The sequence below is a fragment of the Hemitrygon akajei genome, chromosome 16 (assembly GCF_048418815.1).
Source record: "Hemitrygon akajei chromosome 16, sHemAka1.3, whole genome shotgun sequence".
NCBI classification, from domain to species: Eukaryota; Metazoa; Chordata; class Chondrichthyes; order Myliobatiformes; family Dasyatidae; genus Hemitrygon; species Hemitrygon akajei.
The window spans coordinates 19,190,354-19,209,088 of record NC_133139.1 but is presented as its reverse complement, the minus strand read 5'-3'; the positions used below and the strand labels follow the sequence as shown (position 1 = coordinate 19,209,088).

Here is an 18,735-nt window from a genome sequence, read left to right as displayed (position 1 = left end):
ATGATGGATGCTGCAACAACAGTGCTTTGTGTAGATGTGCTCATTGGTGGGGAGGGGTTTGACCTGTGATGGACTGTGATGTGTTCACCGGTTTTTGTAGGATTGTCTATTCAAGGGCATTGGTGTTTCCATACCAGGCTGTGATGCAGCCAGTCAATACTCTTGTCTTTCAAGGATCCCTGAAAAACATCCAGTCCCAAACAGACATGGGCAATGATGCTTGGCATCATTGAAACAGTCTTTCAACTTTACCCCGTAACTTAGGTTCTCAGTAAATGGCCTTGAACAAAAGCAACAGGTAGAGATTAGAATGACCATCATGCTGATTTCCAAATGTTTGGTTTGGCTGGCTGCCTCGCTGACAAACCCTATCTTTAACTGTCAATTCAAACTAATAAGCAGCTGTGTGTATTTTATTACAAATCCACAGGAAAGAAATGAAAGTTGTCCAATGCATTTTGTATGACGCTGAGAAAAAGGATAAACTACACAGGTTAAATGTTCTTTGTTTAGAGTGAGTTATTGTGAATTGATAACAACGGGCTGGAAATTCAATAGCCTAATACAAAGCTGAATTTGGTGCATCTGAATCCATGATATTAAGCTTGAAGCAGTGATATCAATCATCTGACAATGAATGCTGATTTCAATGCAGCAACAGCACAGGCCAAAAATGTGACTGAAAAGCAAAATGGGCTCAACCAAGAAAGCAGGACAGTGTAAGGACTAGTGGTAATAGTAGTGCATTCTCTCTAGTGGAGTACAATGTTTTCCCTTCCTTTAATGGAGAATGCCTGTGCATGACATTGTTTAACGTGGGCAGGCTGATGCATGGGCAGCCACCACACAGTCCTTGACGATCAGGATCCAGTAGCATGGAATGCAAGACGACCGGGGGCCCTTCGCTGCTGCAGCCTTTCTGCCCCTTTGCTGCTGTTGTGGTCCGTCATCACCTTCCGTCAGCTCCACTGGTGAGGTCTTGGTTGGATTGCTCTTAGTCTGGAACCTCCCTCTCGAATTACTGCCACGGGAGCTAAAGTGCAGACGGCACTGCTCTCGGGGTCTCAGGAACCCACAAGCCTCTCCACCACGACAAGGTGATGATCCTTGGAGAAGGGAAGGAATAGGTGCTTTCAAATGCTCTTTTCATAGACAGGCCTTATCTGAACTCTGGTTGAGGAGTCTGCCATGGAAAGCAACAATGGGCTTCATTTACCTTAATGCTGACCTGGTTCCACAAGACTCCCTTTTAAGGATTCTACAACTCATGTTCTCAGTATTATTTATTTTATTTTAATTATTTGCATGATTTGTCTTCTTTTGCACATCAGTTGTTTGTTAGTCTTTTTGTATAATTTTTCATTGATTCTATTGCATTTCTTTATTTTACTGTGACTGCCTGCAAGGAAATGAATCTTAAGGTAGTTTATGGTGACATGTACATACTCGATGATAAATTTATTTGAACTTTGAGCTTTCTTCTCCAATGGAACATACAATATTTTTCAACTTTGCGCATTGAGGCTTTCTCTTCCTTTGGTATAAGGACCTTACATATGTAATGTACACAACGTAGATTACAGGAGTTGGAATGTTGTGTTGAAGTTGTATTAGATGTTGATGAGGCCTAATCTGGAGCATTGTGTGCAGTTTTGGTCACCTACCTACAGGAAAAATGCAAATACGATTGAAAGAGTACAGAGAAAATTTATAAGGATGTTGCTAGGACTGGAGGATGTGAGTTGAAAGGAAAGATTGAATAGGTTAGAACTTTATTCCTTGGAATGTAGAAGATTGAGGGAACATTTGCTAGAGATATACAAATTACGACAGGTCTTGATAGGGTAAATGCAAGTTGGCTTTTTCCACTGAGCTAGGGTAAGAGTGAAAAGAGAAATGTTTTAACGGGAACATGAGGGGAAACTTCTTCACTCAGAGGGTAGTGAGAGTAGGGAACGGGTTGCCAGCTGAAGTGAAGGATGCAATTTTGATTTCAATGATTAAGAGAGGCTTGGATATGTACATGGACGAGTGGGGTATGGCCTGGGTGCAGGTTGATGGGACTGGGCATTATAAAATGGTTCAGCACGGACAGGAGGGGCCGAAGGGTCTGTTTTTTATGGAGTAGATTTCTATGACTCTATGTGGGTCATTCTACCTCTGCCATTATGTTGTTTGATTAAGTACCAAAGCAATGGGATCATAAACACAAAGCATTCTGCAGAGGCTGGAAATCTTGAGCAATGTGCCTGAAATGTTGGAGGAACTCAGCATGTCAAGCAACTTCTATGGCGGGGAATAAACAGTTGAGTATTTGGGCTGAAAATGCACTGGGACTGGAAAGGAAGGAGGCCGAAGCTAGAATATATGTAGGGAGAGGGGAAGGAGCATAAACTGGCGAGGTGAGACCAGGTGAGGGGAAGTTGGGTGGGTGGGGCAGAGGAGATGAAGTAAGAAGCTGGGTGGTGATTGGTGAAGAGGTAAAGGGCTGAAGAAGAAGGATTCTTATAGGAAATGACAGTGGAATGAAAAGGAGGAGGGGAACCAGAGGGAGATGATGGGCACATGAGGAGAATAGAAGAGATGTGAGGGGAATCAGAATGAGAAAAATAAAAAGAGAGGAGACAAGGGAGACGATATTACCAGAAGTTAGAGAAATCAAAATTCATGGCATCAGTTTGGAGGCTATCCAGATGGAATATGAAGTGTAATTCCTCCAAACTGAGTTTGGCTTCACCATGACAGCAGAGGAGGCCATGGACAAACATGTCAGAATGGAAATGGGAAGTCAAATTGAATATGTGGTCACCAGGAGATTTTGTGGTGGATAGAGTGGTACTCGACAAATTGGTCCCCAGTCTGTGTCAATTGCCTCAATCTACCATGCCTTCTAACATTGCTGTACCTCCATTCTGATCATAGACTGACCTGAGTCTGCAAAATTGCTTCAAGCACTGTTCACTGTACAGAATAGCTACTTTAAAAGCACCAGTCCATCATCCATGTGAATTGATGTTACTGGAACAATTTTTAAGATTAATATGATTAACTTTGAGTGGGGTCTTCCATGAAGCAAAAAACCGCCAAAGAATGAATAATAGTAACATCAGAGCCCCAAAGCCCCCCTTTCCCCTCCCACACACAAGCAACAGCAGAAGCATTGACCTTCCCCCTCCCCCCAGTGGCACCACCCCCCCTTCCCCACCATGCAAACAATTGCAAAAGCCCCCAAGAGACCTTGATCTAGAGCCCATCAGAAGCTACAGTCCATAACCCTTAACTGTGGTATCTTCAGACAGGCTCTCTCTCACCAGTGAGGGAGAGAGAAATCATTCCTGTGACAACGAGAGTGCGAGACCAGCAGCTCACTGTTCTGATATTACAGTCTTCTGCGTTCATCCAATTCATCATTGGATTGAACTGGTTTATTATTGCCACATGTCCTGAGATACAGTGAACATCTTTTTTTAAAATTTTGCCATCCGGAGAGATCATGCCATACATAATTAAATAGAGGTAGTAAAAAAGAATGTCAGGAAAAGCGGGATCTCCTGGTAGCCACCCGTTTCAATTCTACTTCCTATTCCCATTCCATGGCCTCTTCTACTGCCTCAATGGGGTCACACTCAGGTTGGAGGAGCAACACCTTATATTCCATCTTGGTAGCTTCCAACCTGATGGTATGAATATTGATTTCTTGAACTTCCAGTAACCACCCTCCCCCTTCACCAATCCCTGTTCCTGTTTTCCTCTCTCACTTTTTCTCCTTACTTGCCCATCATCTCCCTCTGATGTGACTCCTCCTTCCCTTTCTTCCATGGACTTCTATCTTCTATCAGATTCCACCTTCTCCAGCCCTTTATCTCTTCCATGAATTGTCTTCCCGGCTCTTTACTTCACCAAGTCCCCCTCTCCTGGTTTCACCCATCACCTGTCATCTTGTATTTCTTTGTCTCCTCCCCCGCCTTCTTACTCTGACTTCTCATCTTTCTTTCCAGTCCTGATGAAGGATCTCAGCCCCAAGTGTTGACTGTTCACTCTTTTCAATAGATGCTGCCTGGTCTGCTGAGTTCCTCCAGCATTTTGTGTGTGTTACTCACTGAATGTTACAGATTTCAATTGTCAACAAAACTACGCCCTCAGTCTATGACACACTTTTCAACGGTAAAATTCCCAACACTAAATCTTCACAGCAGCCACAGAATGTAAGATTTCCCATTGCTAAGGATAATTATCTTCAAAGAAAATGAATTAATTATGGTAATTAGGATGATGATGCTGAATGCATTTGAATTATGGCCTGTAAGCTAAAAATCCAATTAACTCATTAACCCATAATTGGGCTCAGATAGACAAAAATTTACATAATATAGCACAAACGATGATTTCTGATCAGTGGACCAAAGAAGGCCATTCAGCCTTTGTGCCCATGACAACTCATGGAAACACATTTTTATTAGTCATTGCCCTTGTTTTTAAACATTGCTTTATAAAATGTCTCTATTTTTGGTAGTTATCCAAGTCTTTCTGGGTATTGAATTTACCCTTACAGATAGGAGGACCCTGGGGGTAGTAGGGATAGAACATAGAACGGTACTGCACAGTACAGGCCCTTTGGCCCACAATGTTGTGCCGACCCTCAAAACCTGCCTCCCATATAACCCCCCCCCACCTTAAATTCCTCCATATACCTGTCTAGTAGTCTCTTAAACTTCACTAGTGTGTCTGCCTCCACCACTGACTCAGGCAGTGCATTCCACGCTCCAACCACTCTCTGAGTGAAAAACCTTCTTCTAATATCCCCCTTGAACTTCCCTCCCCTTACCTTAAAGCCATGTTCTCTTGTACTGAGCAGTGGTGCCCTGGGGAAGAGGCGCTGGCTGTCCACTCTGTCTAATCCTCTTAATATCTTGTACACCTCTATCATGTCTCCTCTCATCCTCCTTCTCTCCAGAGAGTAAAGCCCTAGCTCCCTTAATCTCTGATCATAATCCATACTCTCTAAACCAGGCAGCATCCTGGTAAATCTCCTCTGTACCCTTTTCAATGCTTCTACATCCTTCCTATAGTGAGGCGACCAGAACTGGACACAGTACTCCAAATGTGGCCTAACTAGAGTTTTATAGAGCTGCATCATTACATCGCGTCTCTTAAACTCTATCCCTCGACTTATGAAAGCTAACACCCCATAAGCTTTCTTAACTACCCTAACTACCTGTGAGGCAACTTTCAGGGATCTGTGGACATGTACACCCAGATCCCTCTGCTCCTCCAAGTATCCTGCCATTTACTTTGTACTCTGCCTTGGAGTTTGTCCTTCCAAAGTGTACCACGTCACACTTCTCCAGGTTGAATTCTCCGGATAGAACTTGAAGCTACATTATACTAAACTTGAATCCTATAATGAAGACCATAAGACCATAAGATATAGGAGCAGAATGAGGCCATTTAGCCCATTGAGTCTGCTTCGCTATTTCATCATATAGAACATAGAAGAATACGGCACAGGTACAGGCCATTCAGCCTACAGTGTTGTGCTGAACCAGCTAAAAAGCAAATCATAAACATCCAAACACTAGTCCCTCCTACCTACACCATGTCCATATCCCACCATTTTCCTTACATCCATGTGCCTATCCAAACTGCTCTTAAAAACCTCTAATATATTTGCCTCTTCCACCATACCAGGCAGTGGATTCCAGGCATCCACCACTCGCTGAGCGTGTCGACTATTTATTAATTTCCATGGATACTACCTGACCTGCTGAGATCCTCCAGCATACTGTGTGTGTTGCACTGTTAAACCCTGTTCAGGTTCATTCAAGAACGGTCCAGAGTAACACACACAAAATGGAAAGGAATAAAAGTTTGATGTTTCAGGCTGAGACCCTTCATCAGAACTGGAAAGGAAGGCGATAGAAGCGAGAATAAGAAGGTGGCAGGCAGGAATGGAGTAGAAGCTGGTGATGATAGGTGAAACCGGGTGAGGGGAAGGTGGCTGGGTGGAGGAGTGGGGATGAAGTGAGAAGCTGGAAGATGATAGGTGAAAGAGGTAAAGGGCTGAAGAAGAAGAAATTTGATAGGAGAGGATAGTGGACTTTGGGAGTAAGGGAAGAATGAAGGTCACCAGAGGGGGGTGATGGAGAGTGTGGAGAAGAGATGAAAATGGATAAGAGAGCCAGAATGGGAATGTTCATGCCTCCTGGGCCAGTTGAGATTATGGCCCTTTCCCAAGACTATGAAACAGAAAAGTCTTGGCCAGGAACAACTTGTTTATGTAGAGTCAACTTGTAACCACTTTGTGCCTGATGTGCGTTGTGCAATGATCAAAATAACTGATAGCTGAGGCAATGGTCTTTAAGCAACTCAGCTGACTAATACTGCAAAGCAAGAAAGATGATAGATGAATGTTCTACCAGAACATTCAGGCTATTGAGTAATTAACAGCAGTTTCCATAACCATAGAAAGTTAAAATGAACTTTCGGCTCATTATATTGCTCAGACACTAATGAGAAAGCATTAAAGGGTAAAGATTTTTTTATCCCACTCTGGATATTAGAACATAAAGTCAATTGTTTTTTTACAAATATAAAGGTAATTAGGGAATATGCAAGAAAGTGCCATTAAGGGGAAAGATCATCCAGATCCTATTGAATGGCTAAGCAGACATCAGAGGCCAAATAATCTACTTGTTCTTCTAGGTCTTATGTTGTTAAATCTAAACTGAAGTTTTAGCACAAGACTTTGATCAGTTTTGAGCCGCTTATCTAAGAAAGGATGTACTAGCATTGAAGGTCCAGAGGAGCCTTATGAACATTATCTTGGGACTGAAAGGGTTAGCATATGAAGAACATTTGATGGCTCTGGGCCTGTGCTTGTGGGAGTTTAGAAGAATGAGGAGGGATCTCATTGTGGAAGTGGAGAGGATGTTTCCAATAGTAGTAGAGTCTAGGGCCAAAGGGCACAGCCTCAGTAAAGAAGGCTATCCCATTGGAACAGAGGTGAGCAGAAATTTATTTAGCCAGACGGTGGTGAATCTGTGGAATTCGTTGTCACGGATGCCTGTGGAGGCCAAATCATTGGGTATATTTAAAACAGAGTTTGATAGGCTCTTGTTTAGTAAGGGTGTCAAAGGTTAACAACCCACGATCACATGGGTTTTCTCTTTGGGCTCTGATTTCCTCCCAGATTCCAACGATGCATGAGTTAGGGTTAGTAAGTTGTGAGAATGCTATGTTGGGACTGGGAGCACGACAACACTTGTGGGCTGCCCCCTGTACATATTGGTTAATGATACGAACAATGCATTTCACTGGATGTTTTGATGTACAGTACTTGTGTCAAATATAGCTAGTCTTCTATCTCTATAAAATATGGACTTACTTTACCACAGTGTAAACGCTACTGGATGAGTGCAAGATCATTGAAAGTTAGATTGCAAGGTCAAGAGTCCATTTTATTGTATGAAATATTAATTCCGGAGTCTGATAATAGTGGGGACAGAGGCTGTCCTTGATCCTGGTGCTACGTCTTTTGTATCTTCTGCCCAATGGGATTACATTTAATGCTCCACCACACTTGTCTCAGCCAGCAAGACGCAAAAGCTGAAGTGGGAGGATGTTTTGGTGCAATAACGTTTACCCCAGAACATTGAGATCGGCCGCATATTGAAAACTTCCATTTGAAGGTGAGTGCAGAGTATAATTAGAGCACTCTGAAAGGCTGTTGGGACTCAACAGTCCATTATCTAGCACCACAGGGATTCTCACACGAAGAGTAAACCAGCTTCAAGTGTTGATGTCCATAAAGCGCAGCAGTTATAAAGTGGCCTGCCATTGCAGATCAGTCAAGAACTGAAAAGGGATGCTAAAATCAGAAAGAAACAATTAAGCCTGTCTTGGTTCAAGAACTGCAGCAGGAAGGGATTCGCCTTGTCCTCCATTCTAGAGCCAGTTAAAATCTATCACTAAATGATAGGACAAAGAGTAGACAAACAAATAGTGTTGGATTGCCTCTTTATGAGGGATATAGCTGATCAAAAGTGGCTCTCTTTCATCCTCACAGATGATCCTTAAAAGAAATGAAATCATAGATCTATCCCTATGATTTTATTTCTTTTTAAGGATTATACGTGCTGAAGAATCTCAACACATTAAAATACAAGTATATATTAAGGATTGGTTAATGAGCAATGATAGGGATAAATAGGCCAATCTTGGGATGCAAGGCTGTGACTTTTGAAATGGTGTAAGGATCAAGGTTGGGGTCCTGGTTGTTCAAAGTCTACATCAGTAATTTGGATGAAGGGGTCAAGTGTAGTATATACAAATTTGCTGATTATACTGAACTATTGGGTAGTGAAGGTTGTGGGGAAGATGTAGAATGGCCTCAAGGAGATATAGACAGGCTGACTGAATAGGTTAGGGCAGGGGTTCCCAACTTGGGGCCCACAGACCCCTTGCTTAATGACATTAATCCATGGCATAAAAAAAATTGGGAACCCCTGGGTTAGGACATAGCAGATGGAATGTTAAGTGTGAAATTATCCACTATGGCAAAAATATAGAGGTGGAGAACTTGTTAAATCTTGAACTGTTGGTGTTTGTTTTCAAGTGGGCCTCAATATCCTTGTACATGTATCACTGAAAGTTAATGATTGGGTAGAGCAAGCAATTGCAAATGCAAATGACACTTTGGCTTTTACTGTAAGAAAGTTTGAATACAAAGGGAAACACATCTCAGTGAAGTTATATCAAGCCCTAGTGAGGCTGTAGCTGGAATACTGTGTACAGGTCTGGTCTCAATATCTAAGGATAGATAAGGAAGTGCAATTAACATCATGGAGATGGTGTTTTATCCAATGCTACTAAACAAACTAGACCTAAGCAAATGTTCTCTTGAGTTTAGAAGAAAGAGAAATGAGCCTATTGACAATTCTTACAATACTTCATAAGATAAATTCAGGGATGTTTCTTCTGGTAAGAATTTGTGGAACCATTTGAAATTTGGGGTTGGCTATTCGTCAGGAGAAATGAGAGAGCAAAGAGGATGAATGGTTTGATGGGACTGGGGATGAAAGGTTGAAGGGAAAACTGCTTTGTTAGGGCTAATTAGTTGGTACACATCACAATTATACTCCAAGTCCAAAACCACAACTGATTCTTCTCAGAATCTTCTGTACTTACTTTAAATATCTACACCCATAGCATTTTGCTTTGATTCATAGATTTGTAGAGGATATTGAGCTTTCTACTTGTTTTATTCCTGAATCTCTCTGCTTGCTCAAATGGCTTTCATTTGGAAAGAAAAGTGCCCAAAATTCATATTTTCACCAATCTTCCTGCATAATCTTCTTTTTCCATAGGTCATCATTATATGTTGCTGATGGGCACATTTAGATCATTACAGCAGAGACACAGGTCCTTCCTTTGGCCTATCTAGTTTGTGCCAAACTATTACTTTGCCTAATCCTGTTGACTTGTGCCTGGACCATAGCCCACTTCTGGGCACCTCTATTTGAAAGGTACTACACAATATAGTTTAATTTGACTTCTACAGGTACAGTCACACTTAATTTTCTTCTATTAACTCAAACACTGCTTTTGGATAATTATCAATTGCAGTCTGTTTACTTCAGAGATTTCCAGTATCTCACTCCTTAACAAAGGTTTTTAAACTTTAAAACAGACTGCTTTGATCCTGCAGCCTGTCTTTAAGATTAAAGTCCTTTTATTGATCATTATGCATGAGTTAAATAATTCTACTAGTCTTAGTGTACAGGACAGTCAAACTGACACAGTGCAAATTATTTTAATTCCAGCTGGGAAATGACAGGTTTCCAGGTAAAGCTGGGATTTGTGAGCAATCCATTTTATTCTCCCAATTCATTGAATGAAGTGTGATACTGGATGAAGATTAAACATGTTAGGTTAAAGAGCACCCCCAACCCTTCCTATAAAACACCAGAAAACACAAATGCCAGAATGCTTCACAGGTTGGCTCTATTTCACTGGTGTTGCAATTTGAGGATGCTTAGCCGATGCCAGCATGATGCAGCATTTTTGGGATTTTATTAATGTGTTGCATCGAAGTTCTGAAATTGCACATTAAGCCTTTTGGGTGTTGCCTAGCCTCCGGTTTCTGCCGGCTGCTGCTTCTGGTCTGCTGATTGGAAAGGAACAGGACATAGGCTTGAGTGCAGCTGCATCTTGTTCTGACACGGCAAGCTGAGTCACTGCAGAACAGAAGACCATCTGTAGAGAGTTAATGGAAGCCAAATGTGGCAAGGTTTTCCATTTAAGTGTCTTTGGTTTTTAAGTAGAGATGTAAGAAGTGCAGCCGTGCAGCTGCTGCGTACACGTGCGGTGGCTGATGTCACAAAGCTCTCCTTTCTGGGGTGGTTCTTACTGCTTGCATTTATTGGACTCACAGTTGTAATGCCGTAGAATTAAACCAGGCACTGAGCCTGTCATTTGACCTCTCCGATATACGCAGCACAGTGATTTTGAAGAATCGTTCATATTCACAGATACAGAGGCCAAGTGCAGGAACAGAATTTTTAACAACAAACGGAGGAAAAGCATCATCTTCTGAACTGTTCACAAGAAGGGAATTCCTGGAGAAAATTTGAAGGATATGTTAATATCGTGTTTGGAATTTTCTGCTAACAACACCGACTGGTGCTTTATGAAATGTATAGTTTACTCTCTGGAGTTAAAAACACAGGCTGAAAGTCCATGATGAATTATACAGGATTATTTCTGCAGCTGAAATTAAATGCTTTGACTTTGTTTTATGTCAGATTTAAGAGAAATGGCGTGTTTCATTACTTCAGCTTGGCAGGTGCCCTCTCTGCTATGCAGTGCCTCTGTAGCAGAGGATGGATTTAGTATTGATCTGTTGCTGTGGCAGTGATGTATGGCACATTTAGTAGTGGACAGAAAATGAAGTAAAGGATTACAGGATCAATACGAGGACAGTTACATTTGCAAGGGCACATCTCTTTATTGCAGTTGTTGTTTTTGTACTGAGTCATGGGACATAACATGAAAATAACCCAATGCAGGCACTTGACATCCTGACCATTCATCAGTGAAGCCAAGGAGATCACTGGGGCAGCCCTGATTTGCGTGTGTCTGCATCATGTATCTGTGCTCCAATTATTGCTGCTATCCAACACTGGGTATTAAAAATAGAAGAGTTTGATGCCACAGGGTGTGATGAGCTGATCACCCTCGGCATTTTCAAATTTGGCAGGAGTTGAAAAAGATGAAAATAAAAGTGATAATTGAAAGCTGTCACATCAGTACGGGACCTTGCTGAACGCTTGTTCCATTGCGCTGGCGTGTGCTTCATTTGTGTACGTGTGTCGCCGTGTTATTCTCCCGTTACGGCAAGATGATAGGTGTACTCATTACACTCAATTATCTACTGCAGGAAATGCTGAAGCAGCTTCAGACCAGGCTGGAGCAAGAGGCTAGCAACTTGGTGTCTACTGGGAGAACTGAAATTCTGGACCAGCTGAAAGGTAGGATGCTGTCTCTTACTTTAATATGCACCATTGAGATTGGAAATCTGTAGAAATATTTACTTAGCACCTTTCCCCTGTTTCGCTTTCGAGTTACTGAGATATCCTTGAAGTGAAGTTATCTTTGCTTATTTTCAGCTAATCTATTTACTATACAAAATTGTCTAAAGATATTGCAACCCCACATGGTGCATTCACAATGAGCTGGCTGAATAGCCTTCTTCCATGTCATAGTTCTGTCTGCTTTCAGAGTTGAAATTCAAAGGTGCTATTATGTCATTTGGAGGAAAAGCAAGTGAATTAAATCTGGTGTCTTGGCCAATATTTTCTGTCACTCATTCTTTGTGTTTTTGTTTCGTGGATGTCTGTGAAGAGCAAGAATTTCAGGTTGTATGTTGTATGCATCCTCTGATATTAAATTGAACCATAGAATCATTCATCTAACATCACTGAAAACTGAGTTCTGATGAAGGGTTTCAGCCAAAAATATTGACTGTTTAATTCCTCTCCATGGACGCTTCCTTACCAGCTGGGTTCCTCCACCATTGTATGTGTGTAACTCTGGATTTCCAGCATCTGCAGAACTTTGGTGCTTATCCTTGTTTTTTTTTATCACATTGCTCTTTGAGGGAGTTTGCTGTGTACAGATTGGCTGTGTGTTTCCTGTACTACTACAAAGATGAATGTACTTCAAGAGCAGCTCAGTGACTGTAAAGTGAAGTAGGTGGTAGGTGTTGTGTAAGTACTTGTTTTTCTGGTGTAACTATTCACTTCAGATACTTGTCCTTGGTTTAAATCACGTTAAAGTAATTCCATTAACTGCACTGTGGTTACAGCCTAACTTGTTCAGACAATGATCCTAACAGAATGAGGATCCTGATTCTTAATGTCAATCAAGTCAGATTTTTTTGGTGACCTTTTTTTGAGGTTCTCCCAATAGTGACTGAAATGTCAGAAAATCCAAGATTCTTACGCATGCATTGCAAATTCAAAGGAAGGGATCTGAACCTGATCCTGCGATTGCTGCCAGCCATTTTCTGGCATCAGTCTGTCATTGGACAATTGATATATCCCAGTAGTGGAGTGCCATCACTGGGTGAGATTGACCCAAATCTATCTTGGGGGAGTGGCTTTTGGATCCCGTGGCTGATTAGAGTTGGCACAAGGTCAGTGATCCCACTGATTTCCAAGGAACTGGATGGTAAGAAGACAAGTTCCTTCTTGAAAATATTCAAAGTTTAAATTATTTAATTATTTGAAGTGTTTCTGTTTGTTTTATTTTAGCAGTCTACTTTATCAATGTTTTGTATTCAATTTTATTAGATTTTAAGAGTTTTTGAATGACAGAAATATTTTAAGTCCCTAATGACTTTGACAGCCAGCAAAGCTGAGTACATGGTTTCAGAAACACTTCAGGAAAACTGCAATTATCTGTCACTTAGAACCTCATAGTTGATCACCAGAGTAATTTGGCTTGTAAGATATATGCCCTGCACTCAGTTCAGGAAAGCTTGGGCAACGGACGAATACTGACAATGGCTGTAAGCAGCAGACATTTGTCAATGAAATTTAAGCTATTATTGCAGTCCCTTACTCCTTAATGGGAACGTTGTTGCGTTCCTATCATACAAGATTTGAACTACTGGTTTCCTTCTTGGAGAGTGTGCACAATTGATTCCACTGTGAGAAAGACCATTGACTAAACTCGTTCTATAACTGCACGATGTGCTTGATTGAGCTGATACCCCATTCAGTTTGTTTGGTAAGTGGTATCTCTGCAAAAGACTGTACAGCCGTCTGTTTTCCTGGTATATTAGTTGTCAGGAAGACTTGCATGTATGTAGCATCCCTCAGAACTTCAGGACATCCAAAGTGATTTGCTTTGTATTTTGAAGCATGCATGGTTGTGCTGTTGACATGATGGTAGGTGAGCCACGAAGAGAGTGCAGATGAGTATAAGCCAGATGGACTATCGCTGCCAGTCCTGTTGAAAAAAGAACAAAGAACTCAAATTCAGATTTCACTGTATGTTTTGATGTACATGTGTTAAACAAATGAATCTGAATCTGAGTTCAGACTAAGGGAGGCTTTCTCCTGATTGCCATACCAAATTCAACACCTACACCTGCAGTTCACATTTGGACCATTCAGTCCCATAGTTTTATACAAAGATATAGACTCTTGTGCAAAATCAATCCCTGTGTATCTCTCTATACTTGTGTAACCCTCTCACTGGGCTTGCTTACAAATTGGGCTAGTGAGCCAACTTGCCATATCACTCAGCAGTGGGACGGCCACCTTTAAAAAACATACATGTCTATGGTTGGTAAGATTTGGGATTCAACCAAACAGGAATGCTGTGATGTTCCACTTAAAGAAACCTCAATCTGAGCGAATGCTGTGTAAATATTGCCCATACACAATTATCGGCGGCAAAAAATAACAGATCGTACACCGCATAAAATTATTAAGTAAGTATATTTACTAGTTTCAGCTTTATCAAACAGTTATTAAGAGGAAGAAGAGAAAGAAAAGACAACAAAGAGGGCCCATCACAGTTAAACCAGTCTAAATGTGCTCATGAGCGTTGGAGCTCGTCTCTTCCAAAAGCTGTTACTCACGGCGTTGAATTCTTATTGCCAATCACCAGTAGAGCTTCCCATCTTGGACTCCTTCATCTCACAAAGCACTCCTTGCAACTGCGTCTTCCCGTCGGACCGAATACTACGGGTGTCTCTCCCGTTCTTCTCTTTACCACACCTCTTGCCAAAGAACCACAAATCACACTACGGTCCTTCAGAAAACAGTTCCCCACAGCTCTCTAGAACCTTCTCTCACATCCCACAATCCTGATCGGCTGACTCACTTTCCTAAATTGGACAGCGTGGGTCCTTATTTTAGCCGAAGCCAAAGCACACTTCCCTGCAGGGCACACTGCTTTTACAGAAAACTGCTAGCGTAAACTACCTGACAGCATAGCAATAGACATCTTAACCAGGGTATTACACACATTACAGCTGTTTATTCTAACACTATTTACAGGGAGTGCACCTTTTATCCTGTGGGCTTATCTCTAGAATTCAGTGACTGGAATTTATTTCTCAACTAATGGGAGCAGGTTATCAGCTTATGCAAACACATTAGTACAATTATAAAGCTGCTTGCAAAATGCGTTTAGTTGATGCCCTTTCTCCCAGAGGAAGCAATTGCAGAGAAAAATGAAATTATGTGGTAGATTATGCATAGAAATATCTCATCTGGTCTAATGTATTGATATATATTTCCATTTGACCTGAAATTAAATTAATCTTGTTAACTCCACTCAGAAATTTACACTGTACCTACTTGACATAGATTAAATTGTTCCCTAGCAAAAGAGTACAATCGATGTTTCGGACCAAAACCCTTTGGCAGGACTGGAGAAAAAAATGCTAAGGCGTAGATTTAAAGTGGGGGGGGGGGGGGAGGAGAGAGAAAAACCAGGCGATAGGTGAAACCTGAAGGGGGAAGGGATGAGATAAAGAGCTGGGAAGTAAATTGGTGAAAGAGATAGAAGGCCATGGAAGAAAGAAAACATTCTTGAGAAGAAAAAGCATTTCAGGATGTATATTGTATACATTTCTCTGACATCAAACTTGAACTTTGAACCTGTGAATCTTTGAAGCGGAGCAAGTGTTACACCTGCCCCTACACCTCCTCCCTCACTACCATTCAGGGCCCTAAACAGTCCTTCCAGAAGAGGCCACACTTCAGCCGTGAGTCTGTTGGGGTCATATACTGTGTTTGGTGCTCCCAGTGTGGCCTCCTGCATGCCAATGAGATCTGATGTAGAGTGGGAGACCTCTTCACCAAGCACTTGCTAGAAAAAGCAGGATCTCCCAGTGGTCACCCATTTTAATTTCACTTCCCATTCCCATTCCGATGTGTCTATTCGTGGCCTCCTCCACTGTCGTGATGAGGCCACACTTAGGTTGGAGGAAGAACACCTTATATTTTGTATCAGTAGCCTCTAACCTGATGGCATGAACATCGATTTCTCAAACTTTTGGTAATGCCCTCCTGTCCTTCACCATTCCCCATTCCCTTCTCCTTCTCTCATCTTATCCCCTTGCCTGCCCATTGCTTCCCTCTGGTGCTCCTCTCCCCTTTACTTTCTTCCATGGCCTTCTGTCTCTTTCACCAATTTACTTCCCAGATCTTTACTTCAATCCCCCCCTTCAAGCTTCACCTATCACCTTGTGTTTCTCTCGCCACTCCCTCCACCTCTTAAATCTACTCCTCAGCTTTTTATTTCTCCTGTTCTGCCAAAGAGTTTCAGCCTGAAACATAGACTGTACTCTTTTCCATAGACGCAGCCTGGCCTGCTGAGTTCCTCCGGCATTTTGTGTGTGTTGTTTGGATTTCCAGCATCTGCAGATTTTTTCTTGTTTGTGTTAAATTGTTCCCTGTTTCACCTGTTGGACTAAAAAAGGTTTACTACTTTAGATTAGAGTGTAACCTCAATGGTTAAAGCCTTAGGCATGAATCTATTGTAAGTTAGGAACAAGTAGGTCCCATATATCATGGCACAGTCTGCCCTGTGAAATATAACCAGTGGATTAGGGCACAAGTGGTCACTAAATTTCACTCCAGATGTTGCCTTTCAAAGTGCCTACACATTGCATAAAATAAGGGAATGGATAATGAGCACTTATGATGATTTCTTCTGACAGTGCCAGTAACTGTACAAGCTGATGACAATATGTTCATTCTAAATTCACTTTAGGATGTGCCTATTAACAGCTCGAGGGATAAGGATCTGCATTTGGTCATTGGCACTATTTGGGCGTTAAGAGTATTAGGCATACATAGGACTGCCCTGCTGATACTTGGTTCCAAATCAGGGCAGGTTTCTGTCTTGACTCCAGCACTGCTGTACGTGCATTTATCAGTGGAAGTCCTTATGATGCTGTGGGCTTATGCAGCTCTTTTCGCTATGCTACTTGTGTGGCTGTTTGTTTCTTTGTTCCCCGTGAGCTTCAAAAAGAAAACTCAGTTTTTTTTCCAAATTTCAAAAATATGCTTTTTCATAATAATGCAGAGGAAATACGATTTTTACAGACCTTTCTTAGAGTTATTGTACCATCAAATCAATACATTCGTTTACAATGTGTCACAGCCTCTGATGTTTCCTCCTTAAGCACTACCAAAGACCGATAAGAGCGTAAGACATAGGAGCAGAATTAGGACAATCAGCCCATCAAGTCTACTCTGGCATTTCATAATGTCTGATCCATTTCCCTCTCACAGATTCACCACTCCCTGGCTCAAGAAAATCCTCCTCATCTTCGTTGTCAAAGGATGTTGCTCTATTCTGAGACTGTGCCATCTGGTCCTAAACTCCCCCACGATAGGGAACATCCTCTCCACATCCACTCTATTGAGGCCTTTTAACATTCAATAGGTTTCAATGAAATTTACCCCCCCACCATTCTTCTAAATTTCAGTGAATAAAAGGCCAACTGCCTTCAATTGCTGCCCACAGGATAACGCTTTCATTCCTGGAATCATTCTCGTGAACATCCTCAGAACCCTCTCCTATGTCAGCGCATCCTTTTTGAAATAAGCAGCCCAAAACTCCTCATAATACTCCAAATGAGGCCTCACCAGTGCCTTATAAAGTCTCAGAGTTACATCCTTGCTTTTATACTCCAGTCATCTCGAAATGAATGCTAACGTTACATTTGCGTTCCTCACCACCAACTCAACCTGCAAATTTACCTTTAGGGAATCCTGTGCAAGGACTCCCAAGTCCCTTTGCACCCCGGAATTTTGAATTTTCTCCCCAGTTAGAAAATAGTCTCCTATTTTCTATTTCCTATTTCCTTTGACTCCTTCTACCAAATTACATGACCATACATATCCCGACACTATGTTCCAGCTACCTCTTCTTTGCCCGCTTGCTTAATCTGTCCAAGTCCTTCTGCAGCCTCCCTGCTTCCTCAACACTACCTGATCCAAGGAGCCTCAAATGTGGTACCTTGTCATAGGCCTTCTGAAAATCCCGGTGCACAGCATCCACCGACTCTCCTTTGTCTATTCTGCTTGTTATTTCCTCAAAAAATTCAAACAGGTTTGTCAGGCAAGATTTTCCCTTCAGGAAATCACGCTGACTTTAGTCTGTTTTATCATGTGTCTCCAAGTGCCTCAAAACTACATCCTTAACAATTGACTCCAATATCTTCCCACCCATTGAATTCAGACCAACTGGCTATAATTTCCTTTCTTCTGTCTTCCTCCCTTCTTGAAGGCTGGAGTGACATTTGCAATTTTCCAGTCCTCCAGTGATTCTTGAAAGATCATTACTAATGCCTCCACAATCGCTAGGGCTACCTCTTTCAGAACCCTGGGGTATTGTCCATCTGGTCCAGGTGACTTATCTATCTTCAGACCTTTCAGTTTCCCAAGCACCTTTCCCTAGTAACTGCAACTGCACTCACTTCTGCTCCCAGATACGCTTAAACATCTGGCATACTGCTCGTGTTTTCCAAAGAGAATATTGATGGAAAATACTTATTTAGTTCTTCTGCCATTCCCTTATGCCCTATTACTACCTCTCCAGTGGTCTAATATCTACTCTAGCCTCTCTTTTAGCCTTCATATATCTGAAAAAATCTTTTGGTATCCACTTTGAAATAGTTGGCTAACTTACCTTCATATTTCATCTTCCCCAAGGCTCTTTTAGTCACCTTCTGTTGGTTTTTATAAGTTTCCCATATCTCTAACTTCCCATTGTTTTTTTGCTCTGTAATATGATGTATGTTTTGCTTTTATGTTAGCTTTGACTTCCCTTGTTAGCTATGGTAGTGTCATCCTGCCGTTAGAATATCTCCCTACTCCTCAGTGTCCACTGGGCTGTGGTCATTCACCATAGAGCTTTTGTGTTAGCAGCACTAAACTTTGGTGGCTCCCTCAGCACATGCCCCTGTACCCTTAAAACCTCCTTGCAATTGGTGGCTAACAAGTTTTGAGTCGACCAAAGTGAGCCATTCACTAAGTTGAAGATCTTCCAGTTTATCTCAGTATGCATCCCTGGGAATAGTCCTCTTGTACACAGCTGTACAAGACAAACCTCACCGAGGATTATTGCATCTTTCTCCAGTCTGCAACTGTACAGTCCACGAGGAGCTGGCCGATCAGTTCATCCACACTGCAGCTAACTCGAAGG

At 41.8% G+C, this 18,735-nt stretch overlaps 1 protein-coding gene across 1 annotated transcript in view; it reads left to right on the top strand.

Moving 5' to 3' along the window:
* The window catches only part of apc2 (APC regulator of WNT signaling pathway 2), a 246,097-nt gene that overhangs the window by 113,598 nt on the left and 113,764 nt on the right, over positions 1-18,735 (top strand). The window contains exon 3 of the mRNA XM_073068331.1: positions 11,438-11,528. Coding sequence (XP_072924432.1) covers positions 11,438-11,528 — 91 coding nt within the window. The remainder of the gene's footprint in view (positions 1-11,437; positions 11,529-18,735) is intronic.